Source organism: Megachile rotundata, chromosome 2 (genome assembly GCF_050947335.1).
Source record: "Megachile rotundata isolate GNS110a chromosome 2, iyMegRotu1, whole genome shotgun sequence".
Lineage (NCBI taxonomy): Eukaryota > Metazoa > Arthropoda > Insecta > Hymenoptera > Megachilidae > Megachile > Megachile rotundata.
The window spans coordinates 21,908,324-21,932,525 of record NC_134984.1 but is presented as its reverse complement, the minus strand read 5'-3'; the positions used below and the strand labels follow the sequence as shown (position 1 = coordinate 21,932,525).

Genomic DNA, 24,202 nt, shown 5'->3' with positions numbered 1-24,202 from the left:
ACGGTGATGATTATTATTATTATACTATTTGATGGAAATTTCATGAGATATGTTCTTCATTGTTAAAAGAAATATGTTATTTTCCTTTTCATTTAATGTGTGAAGAATCATTTGTCACGGTTTCATTAGTTTACAAATTCGAGTTATTTTTGTCAAAAAACAGAAGTTTCTTCGAGTCATTATATACTTCAGAAAATACATATACTTTTTCACGTCTGTTTTAAAAACTTCTTAAGTAATAGCACTAAACTTAGACAATTTTTCACAAATTATATGTAGAAAACTGAACATTAGTGTAGCAAAAAAATTGCTTAACTAATATGAACTCAGTGAACTAAAACGAAGTAATAAATTTTATCTGTAGATTTGATTACTTTTCTGACAGTTACATATAAAAATAGTGATATATAGTTGATTTCTAAAAAAATTTGAAAGCAAGCAGTCAAGTAATAAAATTTTATTTCTTAAGTTTTATAAAAACAAAGTTATACTTTATTACAGATTAACAGTATTTTAGCAGGTCATACAAGATATTTCATACACAAAATAATCATGAAATAGTAATATGAAATTTTGAGTTTGATGAATTAAATTGTATAAAAATTAACGAGCGAATTTAACGCGATGTGATGCGGATTTTTTAATCAAAGTATGTTGATTATAATAGTTACTTTTGCGTAAACAATGAATAGATACCAAGGAAGAGAATCTAAATGCAGTAGAAGTCTCTTTCCTCAGTTCTATATTGTGAATGTTGCAAAAAAAAAACAAACGCATCTTATTAAAGTAATATATCAACGTTAAAAATTTATGGCTGATGATTTTCAATCATTGTATCTTATTTATAGTTTAAGATGGGATAAGTTGTTCAGAAAAAATGGACATCTAGCAATGTCTCAGTAACTAGAATAATTGTATAAGATCTATTAAATTTCTGTATTTCAGTTGAATGATGTTTAAAAAAATTTTGTTAAATAATTTACTAATTACTATTTTATGAGAAATTAGTATTTAATTAAAAAATAATTATGCTCTTCGATCATGTTTTAGAATTTTGTTTAAAAATGTTTGGATTCCAAAGATTTGTCTGAACTTTATTTTATGATTAATACAATATATGCTATATGTATACAAATTGCATATCTGTATATTATTGTTGTATTATAATATACAGACATACGAATAGTATACTCATAATGTACTACACTGTTTAGTATTTACATTGTATAATCATGTTTGATTAAATGTTGAATCAAATCATATATTTTATATTCAAATTTAACTATTAAAAAATACCATACACGTAGGTAGTAAATTTTCCAAAGAATGAGAACTACTGAATTTAGTTTCAATTGGGAGTCTCTTAATTGAAATTACTACAAAATGCTAAATGATAATTACGTTTAACATAAGTAGTTACATATTGAAGAATTTTCTTAATAATTTCATTTAGAAAAATATTTAAATTAAAGACACGTGGTTCAGTTGCAGTGACTTTGAAAACGAAATTATGTTAAACGTGATTACTAGTCAAAAAGTTATGCTATTTTTTATTATTTTACCCCATCGTTCCATGTTACCTCCCTTTTTTTAACATTTTCTGGAAATGTCTTTGTATCTTGATATTGATTAGATTCCTCAGGACTCTTTGTTATTAATCCTGGACATAATTCTTCAGGTGGTGGTGTACGCTCTCTTAATTCACCATGTTCCCCTTCATATTTTTGTCTAGCTTGAGTTTCAAGTTGTTCTAAGCATTCTGCTAGATCAGAAACATTTTTAACGTCTTCGTCAACCATTTTAATCGAACGAGCCTCTGCTTCTTTCCTATCTTCTATTTTTTTAATTTCGGTACTTATATCGTCGCTAAGTAAATTTTGTTTAACAAAATAATCACGAATGTTATCTCGTATTTCTCGTGGAAATTTCTCAGGATTCGCTTCAATATAACGATACACAAAAAGATCAGCGCCGCATATGATAAAGTAATGATTAAAAAAATTAACTCTTGCGCCTATGAAGAAATCCTGAGGGGTATAATATTCTGGATCATCTCTTCCAGTTTTTGGCTTTGGAACCAACATTGCTTTCAGAAAACAACCTTCGCGTCGTCCAGAGTTACGTTTCTCAAGTTCCTGTACAAGAATCGTACCTTCGCTTAAATTGTATTCTAAAATAAAATCACGATTCCTGTCTTCTGGATGTACCGCATCCATCTGCATGGAGTACCGCAATTTTTTTGGAAAATTAAGTAGTTGTCGAACAGTGTCCTTCTTAGGTGGTTTGAGAATGAATGACAGACAAGAGGCGTAAGTATCATCAGGTGCACCGAACTTTATATGCGGTGGAGGTTTATATTCCGGCGCTGATTTAGGTTTCTTGGTTGGAATAGGAATTTCTTTTGGCTGCGTTATTCCCAACATATCTGAGTAATATTTTCGCGTGAAGGCGTCACAATCGTGCAGGAAAAAGCGCCGGTTGAATATAAAAATCGTCTCGCCTATCTGTAATAAGGAAAGTAATAAATAAAAAGATATTGATCAAAGGATCTTATTGTTATAGTGTAGTCTCGCTACATGGCTTTGTTTGATATGATTTATCAAGTAAATTCCACTTATATTTTCTAATTTTCCTGTTCCTACAGCCTTGTCTAAGGCCATGTATCAAGACTTCACTATAATCACAAATTTATTATAAAATCTTTTGGTTTACTATCAAATCTTTTGGCGTATAGTATTCGACTATTTCAGGATCGCCACATTCCATATATATGGCAGGATAAGTTGACGGTAAATTTTTCCAATCTTTTGGTACTTTCATTCTTTTCAGTAACATCACTACCGGATCTTTTCCACTATTAGGTTTTTGTATTTCACGAATAGCTATCGTATCATCCGTTAAGAAATACGTTATACAATAAACTTCGTCGTTCCAAGTGGCAGTAAATGATAACACCATTTTATCATACTCTAAGAATCGTCGCCTGCTATCATCTGGAATTGATGTAACGTGCGTTGGTCTTGTCTGCTTAGATGTACGAAATTGCGTGTAAGGATCTACAGGAGGTTCTTCCTTGTCTCCAACATCAATGCCTTGACTGTTTAAAAACTCTTGAGTAAATAGATCACAATCAATAATATGATAAACTACACCATAAATACCTGAAATTAAAACGATGTATGGTAATTAAAAATGATTACTAAAAAAATATGATACATTATGACAGAATGTATTAAACGTACATACGTCAATTCCAACATTAAAATCCTTCCAATGAAATATATCACCAGCTGTATTTTTTACAATTTTTCCACGTCTTACAAGTTTCCCTTGCTTAAAACCAGCATTTTCTACTGGGGGCTCCATTACACATATTGTATCATCCTCCAGAAAGTAAATTATATTCACATGACGTATTCGAAAATATTCATCTGGAGAGTTAAAAACTCCCTGACGAAAGAATGCTTTGAAACAAAGACATTTATGGGCAAATAATGCATAATGTGGGACAAATTGTCGATATGCATACTCCTTTACCCGGCCATATGTTAAGGATGGATCATAGCTAGATATTAAAGTTAAACATAAATGTTAAATAAGAAAGCAAAAGTAATTAAAACAGAACATTAACATATTTATGTTAATATTCTTTTAAATTATCGTAGGAATTAAATATTCAATAAGTTTCAATTACAGAAAAATGAATGTTACACATTTACATTTACGTTATTTATTACATACTGTGCAGAATCCTCCTCTTTTATATATGCAGTGGATGCAGCATCTATTGGTCTTCCTCCAATACCAACATTACTATCACATACTATACGATAACCATTTAAAAAATTAAATTTTTGTAATAATTTATAATCTGTAATCTTTAAAGAAAGATTTATTTATCATTTCCATTGATTTGAACATAATTAAAATAACTCAATCACCAATTTGTACTTATATAACTTACACTTGAATCATGAATTGTATATCCTGGTATAAGTGGTAATTTTTCCATATTAAAATATACAATTATTAGATCAAATAAATCTTTAAAAGATATCAGTATAAAACGTTCTGTCAAAAAATTTTGTTTAAATTTGTTTCCATAACAACACTACTATGTATTGATGTAACTATAATTGAACACATGCTAAATCAATTAAAAAATATGAATAAACAGGTATTTAATAATTATATTATATATAGGTAAAAATTAATTTTTTTTTTTAAATTACATTTGATCGTTTATTTTTGCATAAATTATTGACAATAGTAGCATTGGATGGTTTCCACTAAAGTGTGTTAGTTGCCCTGACAGTAAAATCACAAACTAAGTATTTCTTTGAAAATAGCCATGCATCCTGCAGACAAGCAGCCAGCCATTGGTACAGTAATCACCCACGCGAATGCAATATTCCGAAATAATTTCCATGAAACTCCCTCACCACCACTCGAAGCCCATCCGACACAAACAACTGATCCTACTTTGCAATGAGTTGTTGACACAGGTAAACCAGCCTTACTTGCCAACAAAACTGTTACCGCTGCTCCTACCTATAATTAGTGTAAAACGAAATATATTTAAATAAAAAATTTCAATTTTAAAAGAAATACTTTTGTAGGCAACAGAAAAGAAGCTTTCAATTTTACTGTATACCTCTATAGTGAATCCAGTAGTTGGTGTGATACGTGCTAAATCTTGTCCTAAGGTTTGTATAACTCTACGTCCCCATACCCAAAGACCAGCTGATATTCCTACGCCACCATAAAGTAATATAAGCATTGGAGTTTCTGCTTCTTGCCTAGCTGATCCTTCTGCATATACAGCCCAAAGTGCAATAAGTGGTCCTATTGCATTACTGACATCATTACCACCATGTGCGAAACTACCAAATGCTGCAGTTAATACTTGCAAAAAGGCAAACAGTTTAGATATTTCTGGCTGTTCTTCGACTCTTCTTTCAGTTTCGTTCTGAACACCCTCGATATCTGATCCAGCTACCATTAAAAGAGGACTTGCACTGCTGTTACCACGTAATTTTGGCGCAGCTTCTTTTGCATTACCATTACTACTACTATTACTACTACACGGAACTTCAGAAATAACAGATAATGCTGTAGTTTCTTTTTTATCACAGGTACCAAATTTTGTTGTTGTTGTTGTTTTTTCGTTGCTATTCAGTGAAAGTAATATTCTCTTTCTTTGCCATGGAACAACAAATACATAAACAATGACGGCTGAAAATAAACCAAAACCTACTGCAGCTAATAAACTACCCCACCATGGCAATTTATCCATCATTAAAACTGAAAATAAATACAAAGAATATAACGTTTAATTCAATTTATATAAAAGACTAAAATATGTTAAAGTACAAATACATAAAACTCATTTACGTTTAGGTCCATCGAGTACAACTGATAGAACATTTATAGCAACAGTGAGACCATATGCTAATGGGAGAATATGAAGACCTTTTTCTAAAGGCTTGCTAGATTGCAATACTGATTTTCTTAGAAGCCAAAATATAGCACCTGATACAATTCCACTAAGTACAGGACTCGCAATCCATGATGCTGCTATATTTGTAAGAGCTATCCATTTCACCTACAAATATAGTTATTATATCATAATATATTATTTATTAACTTTTAAATCAATAAAATAATATTTGTACTAACCCCTGCAGTACCTTTACAGACAAGTGAAAATCCAACAGTAGCACCAACAATAGAATGTGTTCCAGAAATAGGCAACCGCAATGCTGTTGCTAATAAAAGCCAGATGCCAGATCCAGCTAAACTAGACAATGCACCTACCATTAATTCTTTTTCATGGCCTTCATATAATTTAACATCTAGTATACCCTTTCTCATAGTATCGGAGACCTAGTGTGCATATTATATAAAATATATTATTCATATTTATAAGCAGTATATTAATTTTTGAAATACCTTATAGCCAATTAGGATCGCTCCAGCAATTTCAAAAACAGTTGCCAAAATACATGCTTGAACTATTGTAAGTACTCCTGCACCAACGCTTGTTCCAAAACTGTTTGCAACATCATTTGCTCCAATACCAAATGCCAAAATAAAGGCCACTAAAAATCCAACCACTACTATCCATACCAAGTTTTCATCATATGGAATACTCATTTTTGTTCATTCAATAGATGGTTTTTTTGAGTTATTAGCTTTACGCATTTGTCAATAAATTATTATCATCAAATTTCTTTTTGCCATATTGTTTACAAGTGATACCTTATCCAACATGAGACATGTATCTAGGAAGAACTGATTTAACTCCCTTTGTATTACACGTTCACACGCGAATGTTTATAAATCAGTATATATTTCTCCATTTACATTGAAATTTATATATGTGTGTACATTCATATGCATAATCAATATTTTTATTTTACTTCTAATACGATTAGTTTTGTAACTTTGTACATGTAACAGAGGTAGTATTTTGGCTCAGCACCTGGTATATTAAGCATTATGTTTTCATCGTATAATAATATACAGTTAAAACTGTTTAACTGCATCAAAGAAATTATTATATAAACTCTTTTTTAAATTTTTTAGTTTGTATTAAATATAAAATATGATGTTCAACTTTATAGAGATTCATTATCAGCGTTTCCACTGTCTGGAAACACGCTGATCGTTGTTCCTCCGGCATCTGTAATTAACCAAAACGTATGTATTTTACACAGGTACATCGAGTGTCCCTTAAATTTTACATATCGAAATAGAAAAGTTCTTGAAAGCGATGCAATTAATTTATTTACCTTCGCACGCACGTCATAACTGTCTCAAAATGATGTTTAAGCAGCAAGGTACTTAACATCCACGAAGGGAATTCAATTGATAAATCGGAACGTTTTGCCAATTTTATCTCGCTTAATTCTGAAAGAGTGATATTACCTTTTTCACTGTTCACGCAGTAACGCTTCAAGTCTAGATTAAAATTCACGTTCCTGAATTATTATTCTCTCACTTTTTGCACGTTCAAGAGATAGAAATTAAATTCGTTATCAAAAGGGGTGCTAGTACGACACAAGATGGAAATTTAGAGAGTACATGCTACTATTACGAACTGCGTAAATGAGAAATAATGAATGATTGAATTAAGCAAAGCTTTCAAGCGTGTTACGCGAAATTTAGTGCATAACAATTTTAGAAATGACAATTTCCCATTACCACTTTTTGGAACATTCTCTCCGAACAATTTTCCGTGCGGTTCTCCCTTTTAAACCATCTTTTTACTAGTCATGTGGAAAATATGTATTACATGACTTAATGACAAAAAAAAATAATGAAGTAGTCGTCAAGAGAAAGAAGAAAGAAAAACTGACGATAAATATTTTCACTCACAAAATTAATAATTACTTTGTATAAATCTTTGACGATCGGGAATGCCGCTTAGATCCGCGTGGGGGTGAGATATTGATCCGCCATTTGCCCGCGAAATTCTTACACGTATAATAGACCAATTATTATTTTAGTGCAAATTCGAATTATTTTATATCGATTAACAGTGGCAAGAATTCACAATCACACTCATTAACAATATATTACGCGCTAACTATGCACTAGATCGTCGTGGGGGAACGATGAATAAGTCATTGCGTAAAGGGTGTTAAACGAGCTACGAATTGATGCGAACATAATTACGAATAATCAGCTCCTACGTATATCGTTAAATAAAAACCTTGTCTACCTACGTTTTTCTTATTTTGAACTGTCAATTATTATATATATTAGCTATTGAAACTTCGATGTATATATTGATTTGATTAAAAAATTGTCTCGCTTTTTAGGAGAAATCTAATTATATATTTTGTTGAATTGGCTAAAAAATTATCTTGTTCCATTACTTTTCTAACAAATTCAACTATAACTACAATTAAGATTTTATTATACAATATATTAACAGTTTTTTGTTTAGGATGAATTATTATTGATCAAGGTCATTCAATTGCCATGAAACATTTTAGAACATAGACCATTATCTACTGAAATATTGTCGATGGAATACCTCACAAACCAGAATTGATGGTTGCAATTATTTATAGCACCTTCACTGTATTCCACAAATATCTTTTTTGTCATCTAGGCAGTGTTTTTACCTTTATTAAAATATAATATTGTGAAAATGTGTTTTTTATCTTCTATTTTTAATTCTTCAAAACATATGATAAACTTCATTAATCTGAAATGTAAATTTCAAAGCTATATATGTTTTTATTCAAACAAAAGAAGACATTGATGAAACAAAGATTTCAAAGTACATTAAATTGTTGCATGCAGGAAACATGTATTTCTTGTGCTGTAAGCATTACATTTATACATGTCAGGCTTGTAGTAATAACATTTATTTACACTGGAAGGTATAGTTTACTTAATATTTATTAATTATAGATACAAACGAATGATTAAATTTTAACAAATTATATATAAGATATATATTAATTTCACTAACTGTAATTATTACATTCTAGTATTTTATACTTCACTCAGCATCATATATTTCTCTTTCTATACGTTCCCTTCTTACTTCTTCTATATATGGTTGAAGATAAGGGACATCCTGTTTAACAATAAGAATTATACTTATAAAATATATTTTTCCCAGAAGCAAAGAAAAATACGTTATTGTATGAATTATATTTGTTTAATTAAATTACCTCTTCTAGTTTAGTCCATTGTTCTTTTGGTAAAATTTTATTTGCACAGTTTAATTGCATAGCCCTGATAACACGAAAATCACGATCCTCTTTTAAATGAGCTGGTAATCTTCTTAAGGCTTCTTCTACATCAGGAGTGTCTTGAAGAACATCATCTCGATATAAACCTACAATTATAAAAAAGTTAAGAACTAATAAATATACTAATTTGTGACAAGATGTCACATTTTACATTACAAAATTATAAAACATATATTAAAAAGAGAAAGTTTTGGTAAGTGTATTTAATATGACAGCACATCAATTCTCCATACCTAACTGATTAAAACCAGACAAGTTGTATGCCCATTTTTGCAAACCAGCTACAAAATACGTAACATTGAATTAATTATATAACATAATGGAGATAATTCTAATACACAATTGTGTGGATTGGATACGTACGGAATTTTTTCCTCAGAGCATTCATTTTTATGATTTATCAATTATTCTACACGAGGAAATCGTATTCTTTAAAATTCTTCCAAAAACTACTTTGCAGTCGTTCGTAACTAACTTCGATTTTATAAAACTAGTATCAATTTACCAACTTAATAAATCCCTAGTGTATAGTCTCGTCCTGGTCATGCGAAAATATATTTCTTTCACGCATCTTAGCTGAGTTCAGAAGGCTTTTTGTCACCAATGTGATGCCAATCTATAGTTTATTTTTCATTTTGTAATTATATACATGGTGAACTAAAATTTAGAACTATATAAATTCGAAAATTTAAAAACGTGGAGGTTTGAAAATTAGGAGATTTAGAAATATGAATTTGATCCTCAGGATTGAAAGAAAATGATAAGAGACTCTTTTCCTTACACTTGTCTTTATGCAAAGAAAGCCTTTGTTACAACAAAGTGTACAAAATAAAAGATCACTAGATATATACTAAGGTCATCGCAAATGTAATTGAAGCGCTTGCGTGTTACAAACCAATCAGAGGCAACATGCGTAGAACAAATGAAAATTCGTCATCTAAAAAGTACATTCTCTTGTGATAAGGACTATCTTCTTACTTATTCAATGTATAAATTAATTTATACAGAAAAGATTATATTAATAATGATATTTAAATTGAATATCATAATTGAAATATATTTAGAATTCATATCATTATTGATTAATTAAATGACGTATTTCCAGTTTAATAATGGCGTATATTTAAAATGAAGTGCAAAGCGTTACGCATGTCCAGTATCCTAAAATGTCCCTACATGATATGAAATTTGTCACTGTATTTAGTAATTTATCAACGTTGTACTGCATCAAACTTATTATTCTTACCTAGAAAATGTAATTCACATAATGAATATAATTAATTTCACTCGTGAAAATTGAATATCGCATTTTATAAGACTTATTTGAAAAATACCCTAGATTCAGTTATAGATGTCGCGTAATTCGTGAGAGGAACTACTTTTCCAAAGTGGATGCGTTCGGTGGTCGGTATATAAGCATAAAGGGAACTATTTTCAATGCCTCTTCCTCATTAAGAGTAGAGTTGTGTTCACGTGTGGTTGTGTCTCCTTTTTCCTCAAAATAGGTCACACAACCCACCTCCATTCGTGAAATAACTCTTCTATAAAAAAAAAAAACCAAAAAAAAATATAAAAATTCCAAAAAATATAAACAAAAAAATCGAAAAACCGTAGCTGAAAACCGCGAAACGTAAGTAAAGTGTGGAAAAAAATAGTAATCATCGCGTTACGAAGAGCAACGTGGTTGGAAGAGCGCAAGCCATATTGAACGAACGGAAGAAACCAAAAATCAGAGAATTTTCAAGTTAAAGCAGCTGCACGACGTGGGAATACTACTAAAATGAATCCGGGTGCTCCGAATTATCCTATGGCCTCACTTTACGTGGGTGACTTGCATGCTGATATCACCGAGGCGATGCTTTTCGAGAAGTTTTCATCGGCTGGGCCTGTACTCTCGATACGCGTCTGTCGTGATATGATTACACGACGTTCGCTCGGTTATGCTTATGTCAACTTTCAGCAACCCGCTGACGGTGAGTAAATCCTTTACTTATTCTTATATTTCTTCGACCTAAATTCTTAAGACCATTTCTAACACTTATCTTTAGTTACATCATGTATCCGCACTTGACACGTGTTTCGGATCATATAATGCCACCATATTGAAACCTACTTCGAACAAAGTAGGTATAATTTGACGGTTACATGAATCATATTTTGTTTTCCGTTATCTTCCTTTTCATGTCGTCTATAATATTCAGTTGAAAATTTTACTCAACGTTTTTACATGAATGTCTACAATTTTTATATAGATAGTAAATTTTGATGTGAAGCTTAATTTTTATTTGTTATGTATATATGTAATGATATATGTATATCTATATATATATGTACGCATATCGCATATATGTATATGTTGATAATATAAGTCGCAATTAAAACGTCATAATTACTTTTTGTATATTGATAAGATAAGAGCTAATTCTTTTTAACAAAAGATAATCCACATATGTGCATATTAGGCATGTACTCTTAAAATTATTGATTATGAAGTATATAAATTTCCTTTGTCAACTATTTAAAAATGATGTTAATATTTTTATTTCTAGGTATCTATTTTGTACAAATAAAGTTTTATATATTTACATATGTATAATTCTATACATACTATAATTTGTATTTTGTTTTTCAGCGGAGCGTGCACTTGATACCATGAACTTTGACATGATTAAGGGGCGGCCTATTCGTATTATGTGGTCTCAACGTGATCCTTCTCTTCGAAAATCCGGTGTTGGAAATGTATTCATAAAAAATTTAGACAAAAACATAGACAATAAAGCAATGTATGATACGTTCTCTGCTTTTGGTAACATACTTAGTTGTAAAGTTGCTCAGGATGAATCTGGCGTTTCTAAAGGTTATGGTTTTGTTCATTTTGAAACCGAAGAGGCAGCAAACAAGTCTATTGATAAAGTTAATGGCATGTTGCTAAATGGAAAAAAGGTAATTTTATAATTCTAGTATTTATGTATTTTTTTTAAAGTCAAAATATTTATTGTAATTTATAATGTATAGGTATATGTTGGTAAATTTATACCCCGCAAAGAACGTGAAAAGGAATTGGGAGAAAAAGCTAAGCTTTTTACCAATGTTTACGTGAAGAATTTTGGAGAAGATATGACAGATGATAAACTTAAAGAAATGTTTGAAAAATATGGGACCATCACCAGTCATAAAGTAATGATTAAAGATGATGGAAAATCTCGAGGTTTTGGTTTTGTAGCATTTGAAGATCCTGACGCTGCTGAACAAGCAGTACTAGAATTAAACGGAAAAGAGGTGGCTGAAGGAAAGTGTATGTACGTTGGACGGGCGCAGAAGAAAGCAGAGCGTCAACAAGAACTCAAGAGAAAGTTCGAACAATTGAAATTAGAACGTTTGAGTCGTTATCAAGGTGTAAATCTTTATGTAAAGAATTTGGATGATAGCATAAATGACGAGCGATTGCGCAGAGAATTCGCACCATTCGGAACCATCACCTCTGCGAAAGTTATGATGGAAGATGGGCGTAGCAAAGGTTTTGGATTCGTTTGCTTTTCAGCTCCTGAAGAGGCTACCAAAGCTGTAACTGAGATGAACGGACGTATAATAGTTACTAAACCATTGTATGTCGCTCTGGCTCAACGTAAAGAAGATCGTAAAGCGCATCTTGCTTCTCAGTACATGCAACGTTTAGCGAATATGCGAATGCAGCAAATGGGTCAGATGTTCCCGCCTGGTGGTGCCGGAAATTATTTTGTTCCCACGATTCCACAACCACAAAGATTTTATGGACCTGCACAGATGGCCCAGATTCGTGCAACTCCACGCTGGCCAGCGCAACCGAATCAAGTGCGACCCAATGCACAAACAGGAAATTCTGGCTTCGCTACGATGCAAGGTCCATTTAGAACTACACCACGTGCTCCTACTGCACAAGCTGGTACTATGCGAAGCACGTTATCTGCTAGACCTATCACAGGTAATGATAACTGATTATACCAGGTATGACCAAGCGTATCTCAAGAGTTACCTATTATGCCTGGTCATGCCTGAATTACACAATCATTTAAAAATAATTCACATTCTTATTAATTGTTTATTTTCTTAGGCCAACAAGCAGTGGGTGGTGCGAACATGCAAAGTCGTTCTATGGCTGGTCCAGCAGTGGGAGTTTCAGCTCAAAGCCGTCCGTCAAATTACAAATACACTTCAAACATGCGTAATCCACCGCAGGCAATGGCAATCCCTGCTCCTACTCCTGTTCAGCAAGCTGTTCACATCCAAGGTCAGGAACCGTTAACTGCCTCGATGTTGGCAGCTGCTCCACCACAAGAGCAAAAACAAATGTTGGGAGAGCGTCTCTTCCCGTTGATTCAATGTATGTATCCGCAACTTACTGGAAAGATCACTGGAATGTTGTTGGAAATTGACAACTCAGAGCTCCTGCACATGTTGGAGCACAATGAATCGCTAAAAGCCAAGGTTGAAGAGGCCGTAGCTGTATTGCAAGCTCATCAGGCCAAACAGGCTGTGGCTTCCAAAAAGGAATAAACATCTTAAATTAGGATTTTATTTTATTCTTCCTTAATTGTTCATAACGATGTTCAGTTTTTTCTTCCTCATTCTGCAATTATCCTTGGTTAAACAAATTTATTTTCGACGCTTTATGGTGGCTTAAGCGATTACATGCAAGAATGACAGGAATAAATTGTTATTCAAAACTAATAATTGATCATGAAAGGGTTTTTCATCAAGTTTTATGATAATAAATTTTCCTTTAAAAATATATCATATGCGTTTATTCTTTCCCTAAACCTGTTTATATTTCATTCTTCTTTTTTTAATATTGATGTAATGTTTGTATCGTTATTTCTTGTGTAAAACGAGCAAAATTGTAATAGAAATATGCAAAATAAATTATTTAAACCAGATTAGATGAGTTTTACATTGACTTTCTTTTACAGTAAACTTATAAAATATGTATCGTGCTTGAAGACGTTCTTATTAGATAGAAAATATAATATTTTGAATACGAAAGATTTATTAATGAGACGTAGTCAGTAATCAATGTTCAATATAATAGAGGGTGGGGTAAGATTTGTTCGATAATTTATTCGTTTTAAAGGGCTAGTAAATTTTAAGGAAAAAAATAGCAAAATTTTAATTTTTTAAATAAAAAGCATTGTTCTATAAACAGCTATTATATTAGAGAGGATGTTGTGTAAATTCACATAATATGCCCCGTAGTTATTAATTAACATTTCAATGTATAAAACGATATAATTTGAAATCAGAAGTTTCTTTTCCAATTTTAGTTTGGATCATTATTTATAGAGTTATTAATAATTAAAGTTAGCCAATCAAATCAATTCGCGCGGTCATAGTATTCAATTGCAAGTATGTATTCCTCTAGAAAAAATGATGGTTAGGTGAAAATTTAAAAAAATTGAAAGCAGTGTAGCCAAATTAAGCGTTTTATAGCAAACTGAGCGACTTTAGAGTACATTACGCTTACTGTTTTTTAAAAAGATTAGCAATTTGCATCTGTTTCAAATAATCAATTAAACCTCGTTTACATTGGTCGAATTATTGAATAAGAAAGATTGTCTTCTCATTGTTGAGTATTAGTGCGAGGTACTCATTCTTTTATTCAGTCACACCTGGTCTACAGATTTTATTTTTATAGTAATTAATCATACAAATTTGCCCCCTAACAATAAAAGTCACCTTAAAAGTTACCGCGCACATTGTATGCGCACGTTTTACACGTCTGGAGCGCATTTAAATATCTTCTTTCTGGTTCGATGAGAACAATCATTTTTAACGAATAAGTGTATATATTTTTAAAAAGATATTGTTAAATTACTTTTACATCTGCACAAGTAAGTTAATTTTTATAATAATATTCTTGCAATTATAATGCTTGCAGAAAATGCATTGTGACATCACTATTCTATTAAAAATAAATAATATTAATAATTGACAGTTCATTTTAAGCATAGACAACAAATTTTTTCTGAAAAATTATAGTAATTATTTAAATAGAGTTTTATTGTATGTATTTGCTAGTCATTAATTTTATTTTAATAAATAGTTCAATTCAAATAAAAAAATAATTTGAATTCGTTTATAAATTAACTTTAATATTGATATTTTAGATATATTATAAATACAAGTCATTATGAAAGAAAAGATACATATGAGTTGATGTTTATAAGATGCTAAAAAGGATTCATGACTATGAGGTTGCAGGAACAAGCGCTTGTTTACCTGTTAGACACAAGCACCCCACCTATTATGGAAGAATGGGAAGGTTATTGTGCCTTAAAACACCAGATGTTTTACAACCATACGCTTACATTACGAGAACATCTTTCCTATTTCGAAAAACAAAATATAGGAAACCTGGCTTTTACGGTACCAGTACTTGCACCGGGTAACAAAGAAGTAATATACTGTGTGCTCATCAATTTTTATTTCTCGCAGCGATTGTCACTACTTTCTAATTTATTATTGGAAATGGTGAGTAATTCACATCATCAAGATTCTCTTAATTGTAACACAATTAAATTCTCTTGTTCCAAATAAATCGCATACCGCTCCAGGCTAACAAACACTTTTATATTTCTTATTTAGTTAAGATAACTAACTCATAATTCTGTCTCTGTACACAATTACGTATAAGACCCTTGATTACTCATCAACCCTGAAATTATACTCTTATAATAAATAAGAATTCTTTTTTTAAATAAAAACAGAAAAATGTACACTGCACTTTATTATTGTAGTCCAATTTTTTTCTTAACCCAAGGTCATCGAAATGTCAATCTCACGAGATAACATTTTCTGTCAGAAACGCACTTCGTTACAATAAGTGTTCGAACCCTTCAATAAGATTTGTAGGGATTACTAACACCGTGATTAATATTTCTTATTCACTACCAATCTAAACAAGTTGAAAATATTCAGGGTTTAGGAGATTAGGTTAATCATCGCTTTTGTGAACGCAGAGTCAAAATTTTTCAATAGCACCAACTGACTTTTATGATATGCCATAAAGACCCGGCAACGGGGAAAGTATCCTTTCTCCAATTTCAGGTCAACCTTGCGAAAAGTATGTATTCTATTTTACTTTAAGAATCATCTGTTTCCACTATAACCTAAAGTCTTTGAAACATGTGTCTTTTATAGTTTTAAAAAGTATTGCAAGGTGTCATCTGTTCTACAGCTGGTTGAAACAATCAAAACCCTCGGTATAGAACCTCTTAAATTAAGCCATTTGTCTATGCTTTTTTCAAACAGTTTTTTTTATTATTTACTCTTACGGTGACAACGTTATTTACGTTGACTTTTTTCGTCTTCACATATGTAATGAGGATAAACGCAGTAACAAGTTCATTGTAACTACGCACAAATAATCTTCGCGATTGTTTTGAAGTATTAAAAATTATAATATACATCCTTCATTTTATTCTTTAGATAATAATTTTATTACTTAAAAATTGTAAAATTAAAATTTTTAATACGTCTTTGATATTACATCGACTTCTTTTAATTAGTTATAATCTTATAATTAGACTTCGTTTAATTAGTTTTAAATATCAAGATAATAATATTTAAGAAGCAAATCTAACCATATTAAAGCGAATTAGACAAATATAATATGTCTCATGTAATTTGAAACGGTGTAAATACTACTCAGGAAATAGCGATGATAACAAGGAATCAGATTTCAATTCGTGATTTTGAACTGATATAATTATACCGAATCAATATTTTTAAATGCAATTAAAAATTTAATTTTTACGTTAATATATGCTATATTAACTGTAAATAACATACAAAAAAGTTTTATAAATAATAGAAAATAATGATGAATGTTCGTTGGTTCTCGAATATGCCGCTGTTATAAATCCCAGCAGATGATTGGTTCGTCACAACGGTGTGTAGGGTGGGGAGGACGAATCTGAGTGGCTAAGCAGGGCATTTCGTTTTACTTTAACAAATGATAGGCTGGGCAAGCTACTCTGCGGAGAAATAATGGAGTTTAGAAACGGATCTTCGTGAACGAAAAATAGGAGGGAATGTTAGAATCAATCGAGTTGTTGTCAAATAGTGGTGAACCTTCGAAGGAAGAGGTGAAGTTGAGTACGTCCGCGAAAAACGGTTGTGATTCCTTATATGTGAAAGACGTTTAAGAGAACGACGGTACGTTCGACTTTTCCGTCTGCATAACGGTGGCCTAAATTTTTTTTGCGAACTATTTCATCGTTCATTAAATTCTTCGTACAGTTTAATCGAATAAGAATTGTTAGTATTTAGCTTGTGCTATTACAGGTATTAATATCCGTAAAACATATATAAATTGTATTCATTTCTTTGTACAGCTGTTGCAATTGCCTCTTTATGTTCGGTTTTATACACTAGTTACATGTCATCTGGAACTATAATTGGTTTTATCAATTTATATGACGTCAAGGTAACAATGTACTCATTTTAGAGAAATGAGCGTGTACGGCATTCAAATTATGTATTGTAGTTCTTTTTTGGTATTTATATATGATAAATAACGTTACTATTAATCTTAGTTCCAATTATTATATTACATCTTTTTATGATAATAAAACGTCAAATGATTCGAGAAAGTGAAAGTGTACATAATGTTAAGTTAATAGAATAGATAGATTAAAACTTTATATATGTTTTATCTATATATACATTTAATGTTTTATCAGAAAGTTTATAAAGTGAATCCCGGGAAAGTTTGTTGATAACATAAGGGAAGTACCGTGGTCTTAAAGTATTGCTTAAATTGTTAAGTTTGCTTAAATATCAATGCCAAGTAATTGCTTTCACTAATTAATAACTTATTTTTGTTTGAATAGTTTGACAATTCCGTGTATCGTATCAATTTCTACAGTACCGATACGATCGCCATTTGCCGGCGTATCCGAGATTTGATAGTTCGCAATTAATGATAGTTTGCTGTTTGTTTGTTTCTTACTTTATAAAATAATACAGTGGTGTCAGTACAGTGCTTATAATATAATTTTTCTTTAAAAATTTTTAGAAGTTAATGTACTATATAATATCATTAAATCAAAAATTTATTTGAATTAAAAAAACCGAGCGTGATTGAATAATAATTTCAAAAGATTTAAAATATTTTTGTAGTTTTTGTTAACATCAACAAAATTATTACATTCTTGGGTAATATAAATAAGCCAGTTTTTATTTATAAATATTTTTCATGTATAAAAACATGTATTGCTGTTAATATCATATTTTCAATTGATGATAAGATTTACAAATGGACTTAATTCTAACAATTTCATTTTATTAATTTTCAGGATTTTAAGTATTATTACCATATATAAGTTTTACGTATTATTATTACTATTTTTTGAATTTATATAAGAGCAATAATGGAAAAGGAAGAAGTAATCAAAAATTTACGTGCATGTCTAATATCTTCAAAGGGCGGTGTTAACATAGAAAATTTAAGTAGTAAGTTTTTGCAATATTTTTAATTGTTTTATGTACATTTAGTACATTAAATATGATATAACAAATTTATTTATCTGTCAGAAATATTAAATTAAGTTTTAAATTTGCATTTTTTTAGAAGACTATAGAATGCTCATTGATGATAATATACCATTTCGAAAGTTAGGATATCAGACTTTGGTAGCTTTTTTACAAACTGTTCCTGGTATAAGAATTGTTGAGAAAGGTCCTGAAATCTATGTAGAGGCTATACCTACTGAGGAATCTGCGCATCTTACAAGATTGATTGCACGTCAGAAAACAGTATGCAAAAAACATAAAAAATTGGTAACATTTTTTTCATTATTTTTTTAAATATAATCAGTACTATTATTATATTATGCAATACAATAATGTTATATTATTATAGGTAAATGCTCGGAAACCAACACCATTTCGTTTACCTTTGATGACGAAAAGATATATGCGTCCTACACCAAGAACTAATGATAATTTGTATTCACAAACAAGTGGAAGGTAAATACAAGTGACAAGAATGAATGGAAATTATTTTTTTATTTTCTGAGGAATTGATTTCTAGTTTATGTTAGAAAATATCAGTGTAAAGTGAATGTTTGAATTAACAAATATAATATACATTGAAGCTTGCAAAGTATTAAATTATAATGTTAGCTATATCTATTTTAATATATGTTTAGACAAAATGTAGTTGTTCCTGCAATGCCAACAAAAGTTACTATTTATCGGAATGATGAAAAGCCAAGATACATACAATCCAATTATGGAGTACCACCAAACTCTCCAAGCAAAGTAAATGATATGAGTATTTATATATCTTACTTTAGTACTATACATCTGTTAATTTATTGAATAAAATAAATTTATTTATGCACTGTTACAGAGACTGAAAGACAGACAAATGAATTCTGTTGTGGCAACAAACCAAAGTGTCAATCAATCTAAAAATGCGGAAATTGTAAAAACTGATACAAAGTTGGTGCCACCTGTGATAAATCAGAAACCAAAGACTGTTAATAACAATATGGAAACACTTAAGAAAATTGCTAATATAAGTGAAAGACTCAAGGTTAATTCTAATGTCCCACCAGCGCTAAGCTTGAATACCAATATTCCAACACCATCTTCACCTTCTTGTAAATCTGAAGTTTTATCACCACTTTCTCCTGGACAAGTTTTAGCAGATAGTAAAATAACACAGTTTCAACAACCAATAATAAATTCACCTGTAAATATTTATAGTATTTTTTTACAAGTAATCTAAGAGTAGTTCATTATATATTGATTATTTTGTGTTTGTTTGTAGACTTTATTAGATAATATCAAAAAGATTGTGCCAAAACCACATTCCATTGATCCAAGAGATGAATTAAGAAATAGAGCTATTGCGCTAAATTATCCGGAACCAGTATATAAAATTTATCCGTCACCGATTAAAAATACTGCATCTATATTTGCACAAGTCCAGGTTTGTGAAGATATATTTTATATCATATTCACATGTATAATGTTAATCTTTACACATGAAATACTAAAATTGTTTCTTCAGATTGGTCCACATGGGTATTTAAGTTATCCAGAAGAAGCACCTACTATCGAAGATGCACAAAAGATTGCAGCAAAAATTGCGCTGACGGACCTTATTGAAAAATTTGGATCAGGTTTCAGTTTGAACGAAACTAAAGACAAAAATATCATAAGGGAAAGAGTTTTATCTATAATAAATGACCATCCAAATGGTATTTTCATGCATAAAGTACCCATATATTATGGACAAAAGTATGAAGAAATTTTGCCAGGAAATTGGGAGAAAATTGTTGAAGAATGTCCAGCAATAGTTTTAGAAAAAGGCGTTGATAATTCTATAATCTTACGTCGATATGTTTTATCTCCTGAAAAAGTAAATACATTTAGCAAATTTCAAAATTATTTGTCTGTATTTAGATTTTGAATAACAGGATTACAATTCAATATTGTGTTTTAGATGAAAAATATCATACCTCAAAAAGCAGATAAAATACAACTAAATCCAATTGGTCTTGCTGCACCTGGACAATTGGAATTACCAAAAGGAGATACTTGGCTTGTATCTGTTACGTGTATCATAAGTACTACAGAAATTTGGGCCCGAATTGCAGACGATGCATACAGTGTACGCCTAAACATACTTTTTTTATAAACATTCTTTTATTTCTTATGTATCATTTCTTTATATTTATTTACGTGTATTGCTATATATAGGAACAATTCGAAAATATGACTGCCGAAATAACTGAACATTACAGAAATACTCGAAATGTTAAACCGATAACTATTGAAGTTGGAAATTACTATGTTGTTTTTGAAGACGAATCATGGCATAGAGTTCGTTGCGTGGATTATAACGCTACTGATGGAAATGTTATAGTTTCATTTATCGATCATGGCGATGAAGCTGTTTTCCATCAGAGTCGTTTACAAATGTTGGACAGAAAATTTTGTGTGCTTCCTGCTCAGGTATAATAATATTTATTTACTTTATCGTAACACAAGTATCGTTATGTTATTAATGTTTTATTATGAACTTAAAACTAGGCACTGAGATTATGTCTTGCTGGTTTAGAAGATTTTGGCGACTACGATAGTGTTGTGAATTATATAGAACAGTTTTTGCTGCATCGTGCATTCTACGTTGAAGTACTAAATCGTAGTAAAGAACAAGACAAACCATTCGCAACTGTTATATTTTATGATACATATGGAAGTGATGATATTAATTTAAATACAGAATTATCTAAACACATTTTAGAACATATCGTAGTTGCTCCTAAATTAACTGCGGTAAGTATTTTTTGTGTTCTATTTAAAAGTCTAATACGCAGTTTAGAAAATAAAATTCTATAAAAATATTTCTTTTCGTGTACAGGACGTACAAGTATCCGAAGTATTTATTTCCCACATAGAACAGGATGGTGATGTTTATGTACAAATACAGTCTGAAAGTATGAAGTTTTTGGTCAAATTATTAAATCAGTTAATATGTAGTCGATTAAACGCAGAAGATCTGGAAAATTGTGCTGTAACTACTGCAGATCCTAACCAAATTTACTTTGTCTCAGTAAATAATAATTGGTATAGAGGAAAAATTGTGGCTAATTGCCATTTCAATCAATTAAAAGTATTTTTAATTGATTTTGGTAAAACTATTACCACTACGAAGAGCAATCTTCTTTCTTTAGAAAAATTATCTGAAGTTTTAGCAAAATATCCTCCACAGGTAAAAATACGATCTATAATTTCTTGATAAAAATTTTACTATATCACTTATAATAATCATCGTTTGTTTGTATAATAGGCATTAAAGGTACATCTTCATAACATTGATAAATCAATGATTAATGAAAAGATGATTGCAAAACTTAAAGAACTTGCTCCTAGAGGCGAACCATATCTCGTGAAAGTGGTATCGTTTGAAGACAATATACCAGTTGTAGAGTTATTTAAACGGATTCAACCGAGTAATATGCTTGTCTCTATCAACAACACATTAGCTCTTGAAGAACTTGCAAAGTATAATATTTGAAAAGAACTATACATTATTAATAACACTAAAGTATCAAATGATAATTATTATTATTATTATTTTAGAACACATGGTGATGGAAACAATAATATAAGGCCAAGAAAACGTATAGAACGTTTAAATTCTAAACACTCGATAAATGAAGACGATGAAATCGTAAAAGCTCTGAAACCTCCCAAAATTTCGGATATTGGCGAATATTTTGATATACACGTGACAATGGCAGCTCATCCCGGAAATTTCACTATTCAACCATTCGAGGATAAACGTGCCTTAGAAGTAAGTATTTTATTTTTTAAATTTATCAAAGTAATGACAGAATTGATAAACTTATTTATTTTTAGGCGATGATGATACAATTACAACAAGCATGTACAGAATACAAAGGTCCTGCTCCATCTATTGAATCAGTAAGAGAAGGCAAACTTTATGCAGCCAGACATAGCGATGGCCAGTGGTACAGGTATAGATAAAAGTAGTTTCTATGTTAAATCAAAATTATATTGAAGCTCAAGCAATTTGTACATATTTTCATTTATTTTCAAGGGTGTGCATTTCAAGTGTAATTAAACAAAATATGGTTAGCGTTTACTTTTGCGATTTTGGAGACGTGTCGGTACTACCGTTAAACATGTTGCAACCATTGAAAAGTCAATTTTTAGAACTACCATATCAAGCCATCAAAGCAAGACTCGCTGGTTTGTAATTGCCTGTCACCTTTTACATTTGATTTTATTTCAAAGTGTACTAAAATATTACTTCATAGGTATACGACCTGTCGATGTTGACTGGTCTGTTGAAGACAGCTTAAGGTTTCAGGAATTAGTCGTGGAAAAAAATTTCGTGTCGGTAGTCATTGAGTCTAAACCTGATGGACTTTTTCCAGCGGACACCGTATTGGGTTTAAAATTAATAGACGTGAATACAACCGAAGATATTTACATTGATCAGCTTTTAGTAAACGAGGGCCGAGCCGTATTCGTTGATTAAATATGTCCATAATGTGTATAGATATACCTAAATATACTTGATAATTAATAACATATACAAGGTTAACGCGTAGCAAAACTAATAAGTAATTTAATTTTTGAAGTTCGTTAAAAAATTTATGTACGTATAAATAACTATTTCCCAAAATACGTGCTAAAAACCTTTATACAGTTTTATAGTTTTATGCTCCAAGACATAGCTGTTTGTATATAACACTAACTGCAGTAACAATAACCTTTCTATTTAGCAATACGTATAAGATATCGATAACTATATCAGAATAGAAATATATGTTATAAAAATAACGGAAAGATAAATATGCGTATACATACATATATGTTATTTATATCTATAATTATATTCTTGAAATGTTATTTTTTTATTCTTTTGCAAATAATTATTTATTACTTTAATTTTCTAAGAAATATAAATATATACGTTATGTGTACATTTATATCTCTTAGGACAATTGATTATGATATTATAGAGTAATCGCATACACGATTTTCATATATTTTTGTTTGTATACTTTATTTTTTATTATTTAATAATTTTATTTTTGTCATATGTTAAAGAACAGCATAGTTGCATAGAAGCTGGCTGTGGCGTTTGAGACTATAGAAATAGCTCGACGAAAATTAACAGCATTCCGTTTTTTCTACTTATAATATGCCGCTATTCTTTATCATTATTTGTTTCCTATTCGTAATTTTTTTTTTAGTTATTAAGATAATGTATGATAGTATACTACTTTTTTTATTTGGTATGTGATAGACAATTTTGTTAATTGATATTGATTTTCTTCCCACTGTAATGTCTTTTATTACCGTTTAAAGATAATATGTTGTATGCGTTTTAGTTGTTTTTAGCAAATCTAAGGCAGACAGAAATGATTTTAATAATATAAAGTATCCACACTATGAATTTATTTTAAGCGATCAGTTGTTTTTTCAGTATTTTGATTAGTCTATGATATCACTAGATATTGATAACTTGATAAAAGGTGCCAATAAATGCTAATGTTTATATGAACATGTCTTAACTTCATTCCATGAGAACCATTCCCTTGTATTAGTAAGAAGTACATATTGAAAAGGACAAGACTTAACATTATTTCATTCGAACAAAAAACATTTGCAACGATTCAATAGAACCATTGTTAGTTACAGTAGTATAAGAGAGAATTGGGTTCGACCAAAAATCGTCTTCAATCATGGTACGATCGCGAATAATAAAAAGACATCTACCGGTGGTTCGATAGGTCATTCTAAAGCTCGACCTATCGATGTCTAAATCGACTTTTAACTTTGTCTACGCTTCGAAAGCAATTAGACATACATTATATTTGCAATTACTTGCTATGTTTTCT

At 30.5% G+C, this 24,202-nt stretch overlaps 5 protein-coding genes across 18 annotated transcripts; 2 read left to right on the top strand and 3 right to left on the bottom strand.

The window, feature by feature from the left end:
- Window positions 1-76: 76 nt before the first annotated feature.
- On the bottom strand, window positions 77-4,099 carry LOC100883450 (EF-hand domain-containing protein 1). The gene is made up of 5 exons (XM_003706762.3): window positions 3,965-4,099; window positions 3,742-3,878; window positions 3,243-3,565; window positions 2,713-3,161; window positions 77-2,504 (listed from the first exon to the last, which is right to left on the bottom strand). Exons 1-5 carry the CDS (start codon window positions 4,010-4,012, stop codon window positions 1,554-1,556), a joined length of 1,908 nt encoding a protein of 635 aa, XP_003706810.1. The 5' UTR covers window positions 4,013-4,099; the 3' UTR covers window positions 77-1,553.
- A 115-nt stretch (window positions 4,100-4,214) lies between these two features.
- NaPi-III (Na[+]-dependent inorganic phosphate cotransporter type III) lies at window positions 4,215-7,667 on the bottom strand. Of its 10 annotated transcripts, none has more exons than XM_012293538.2 (7): window positions 7,207-7,667; window positions 6,795-6,963; window positions 5,953-6,685; window positions 5,680-5,886; window positions 5,395-5,605; window positions 4,655-5,304; window positions 4,215-4,551 (listed from the first exon to the last, which is right to left on the bottom strand). In XM_012293538.2, exons 3-7 carry the CDS (start codon window positions 6,154-6,156, stop codon window positions 4,321-4,323), a joined length of 1,503 nt encoding a protein of 500 aa, XP_012148928.1. In that variant the 5' UTR covers window positions 6,157-6,685; window positions 6,795-6,963; window positions 7,207-7,667; the 3' UTR covers window positions 4,215-4,320. The 10 variants fall into 10 exon arrangements, with proteins under 10 accessions (XP_012148928.1, XP_012148932.1, XP_012148926.1 ...); XM_012293542.2 differs by having other exon boundaries at window positions 6,795-6,912; XM_012293536.2 differs by having other exon boundaries at window positions 7,381-7,667.
- A 730-nt stretch (window positions 7,668-8,397) lies between these two features.
- Window positions 8,398-9,380, bottom strand: LOC100883225 (cytochrome b-c1 complex subunit 7). 2 transcript variants are annotated; one of them, XM_003706760.3, is made up of 4 exons: window positions 9,138-9,344; window positions 9,008-9,055; window positions 8,694-8,860; window positions 8,398-8,596 (listed from the first exon to the last, which is right to left on the bottom strand). In XM_003706760.3, exons 1-4 carry the CDS (start codon window positions 9,160-9,162, stop codon window positions 8,519-8,521), a joined length of 318 nt encoding a protein of 105 aa, XP_003706808.1. In that variant the 5' UTR covers window positions 9,163-9,344; the 3' UTR covers window positions 8,398-8,518. The 2 variants fall into 2 exon arrangements, with proteins under 2 accessions (XP_003706808.1, XP_012148925.1); XM_012293535.2 differs by lacking the exon at window positions 9,008-9,055 and having other exon boundaries at window positions 9,138-9,380.
- An 849-nt stretch (window positions 9,381-10,229) lies between these two features.
- pAbp (poly(A) binding protein) lies at window positions 10,230-13,542 on the top strand. Of its 2 annotated transcripts, XM_012293534.2 has the most exons (5): window positions 10,607-10,747; window positions 10,823-10,897; window positions 11,407-11,717; window positions 11,790-12,735; window positions 12,865-13,542. In XM_012293534.2, the coding sequence occupies exons 3-5, from the start codon at window positions 11,427-11,429 to the stop codon at window positions 13,305-13,307; spliced, it is 1,680 nt and encodes a 559-aa protein (XP_012148924.1). In that variant the 5' UTR covers window positions 10,607-10,747; window positions 10,823-10,897; window positions 11,407-11,426; the 3' UTR covers window positions 13,308-13,542. The 2 variants fall into 2 exon arrangements, with proteins under 2 accessions (XP_003706805.1, XP_012148924.1); XM_003706757.3 differs by lacking the exon at window positions 10,823-10,897 and having other exon boundaries at window positions 10,230-10,747.
- Window positions 13,543-14,931: 1,389 nt separating this feature from the next.
- tapas (tudor domain-containing protein 7 tapas) lies at window positions 14,932-23,865 on the top strand. Of its 3 annotated transcripts, none has more exons than XM_076541818.1 (17): window positions 14,932-15,278; window positions 18,107-18,263; window positions 18,382-18,590; window positions 18,673-18,779; window positions 18,962-19,073; window positions 19,165-19,509; window positions 19,588-19,749; window positions 19,831-20,181; window positions 20,266-20,433; window positions 20,523-20,777; window positions 20,856-21,101; window positions 21,187-21,537; window positions 21,616-21,830; window positions 21,909-22,122; window positions 22,188-22,306; window positions 22,390-22,541; window positions 22,610-23,865. In XM_076541818.1, the coding sequence occupies exons 2-17, from the start codon at window positions 18,182-18,184 to the stop codon at window positions 22,831-22,833; spliced, it is 3,312 nt and encodes a 1,103-aa protein (XP_076397933.1). In that variant the 5' UTR covers window positions 14,932-15,278; window positions 18,107-18,181; the 3' UTR covers window positions 22,834-23,865. The 3 variants fall into 3 exon arrangements, with proteins under 3 accessions (XP_076397933.1, XP_012148923.1, XP_003706804.1); XM_012293533.2 differs by lacking the exon at window positions 14,932-15,278 and adding an exon at window positions 16,745-16,964 and having other exon boundaries at window positions 18,382-18,566; XM_003706756.3 differs by lacking the exon at window positions 14,932-15,278 and adding an exon at window positions 16,745-16,964.
- The last annotated feature ends 337 nt before the right edge of the window (window positions 23,866-24,202 follow it).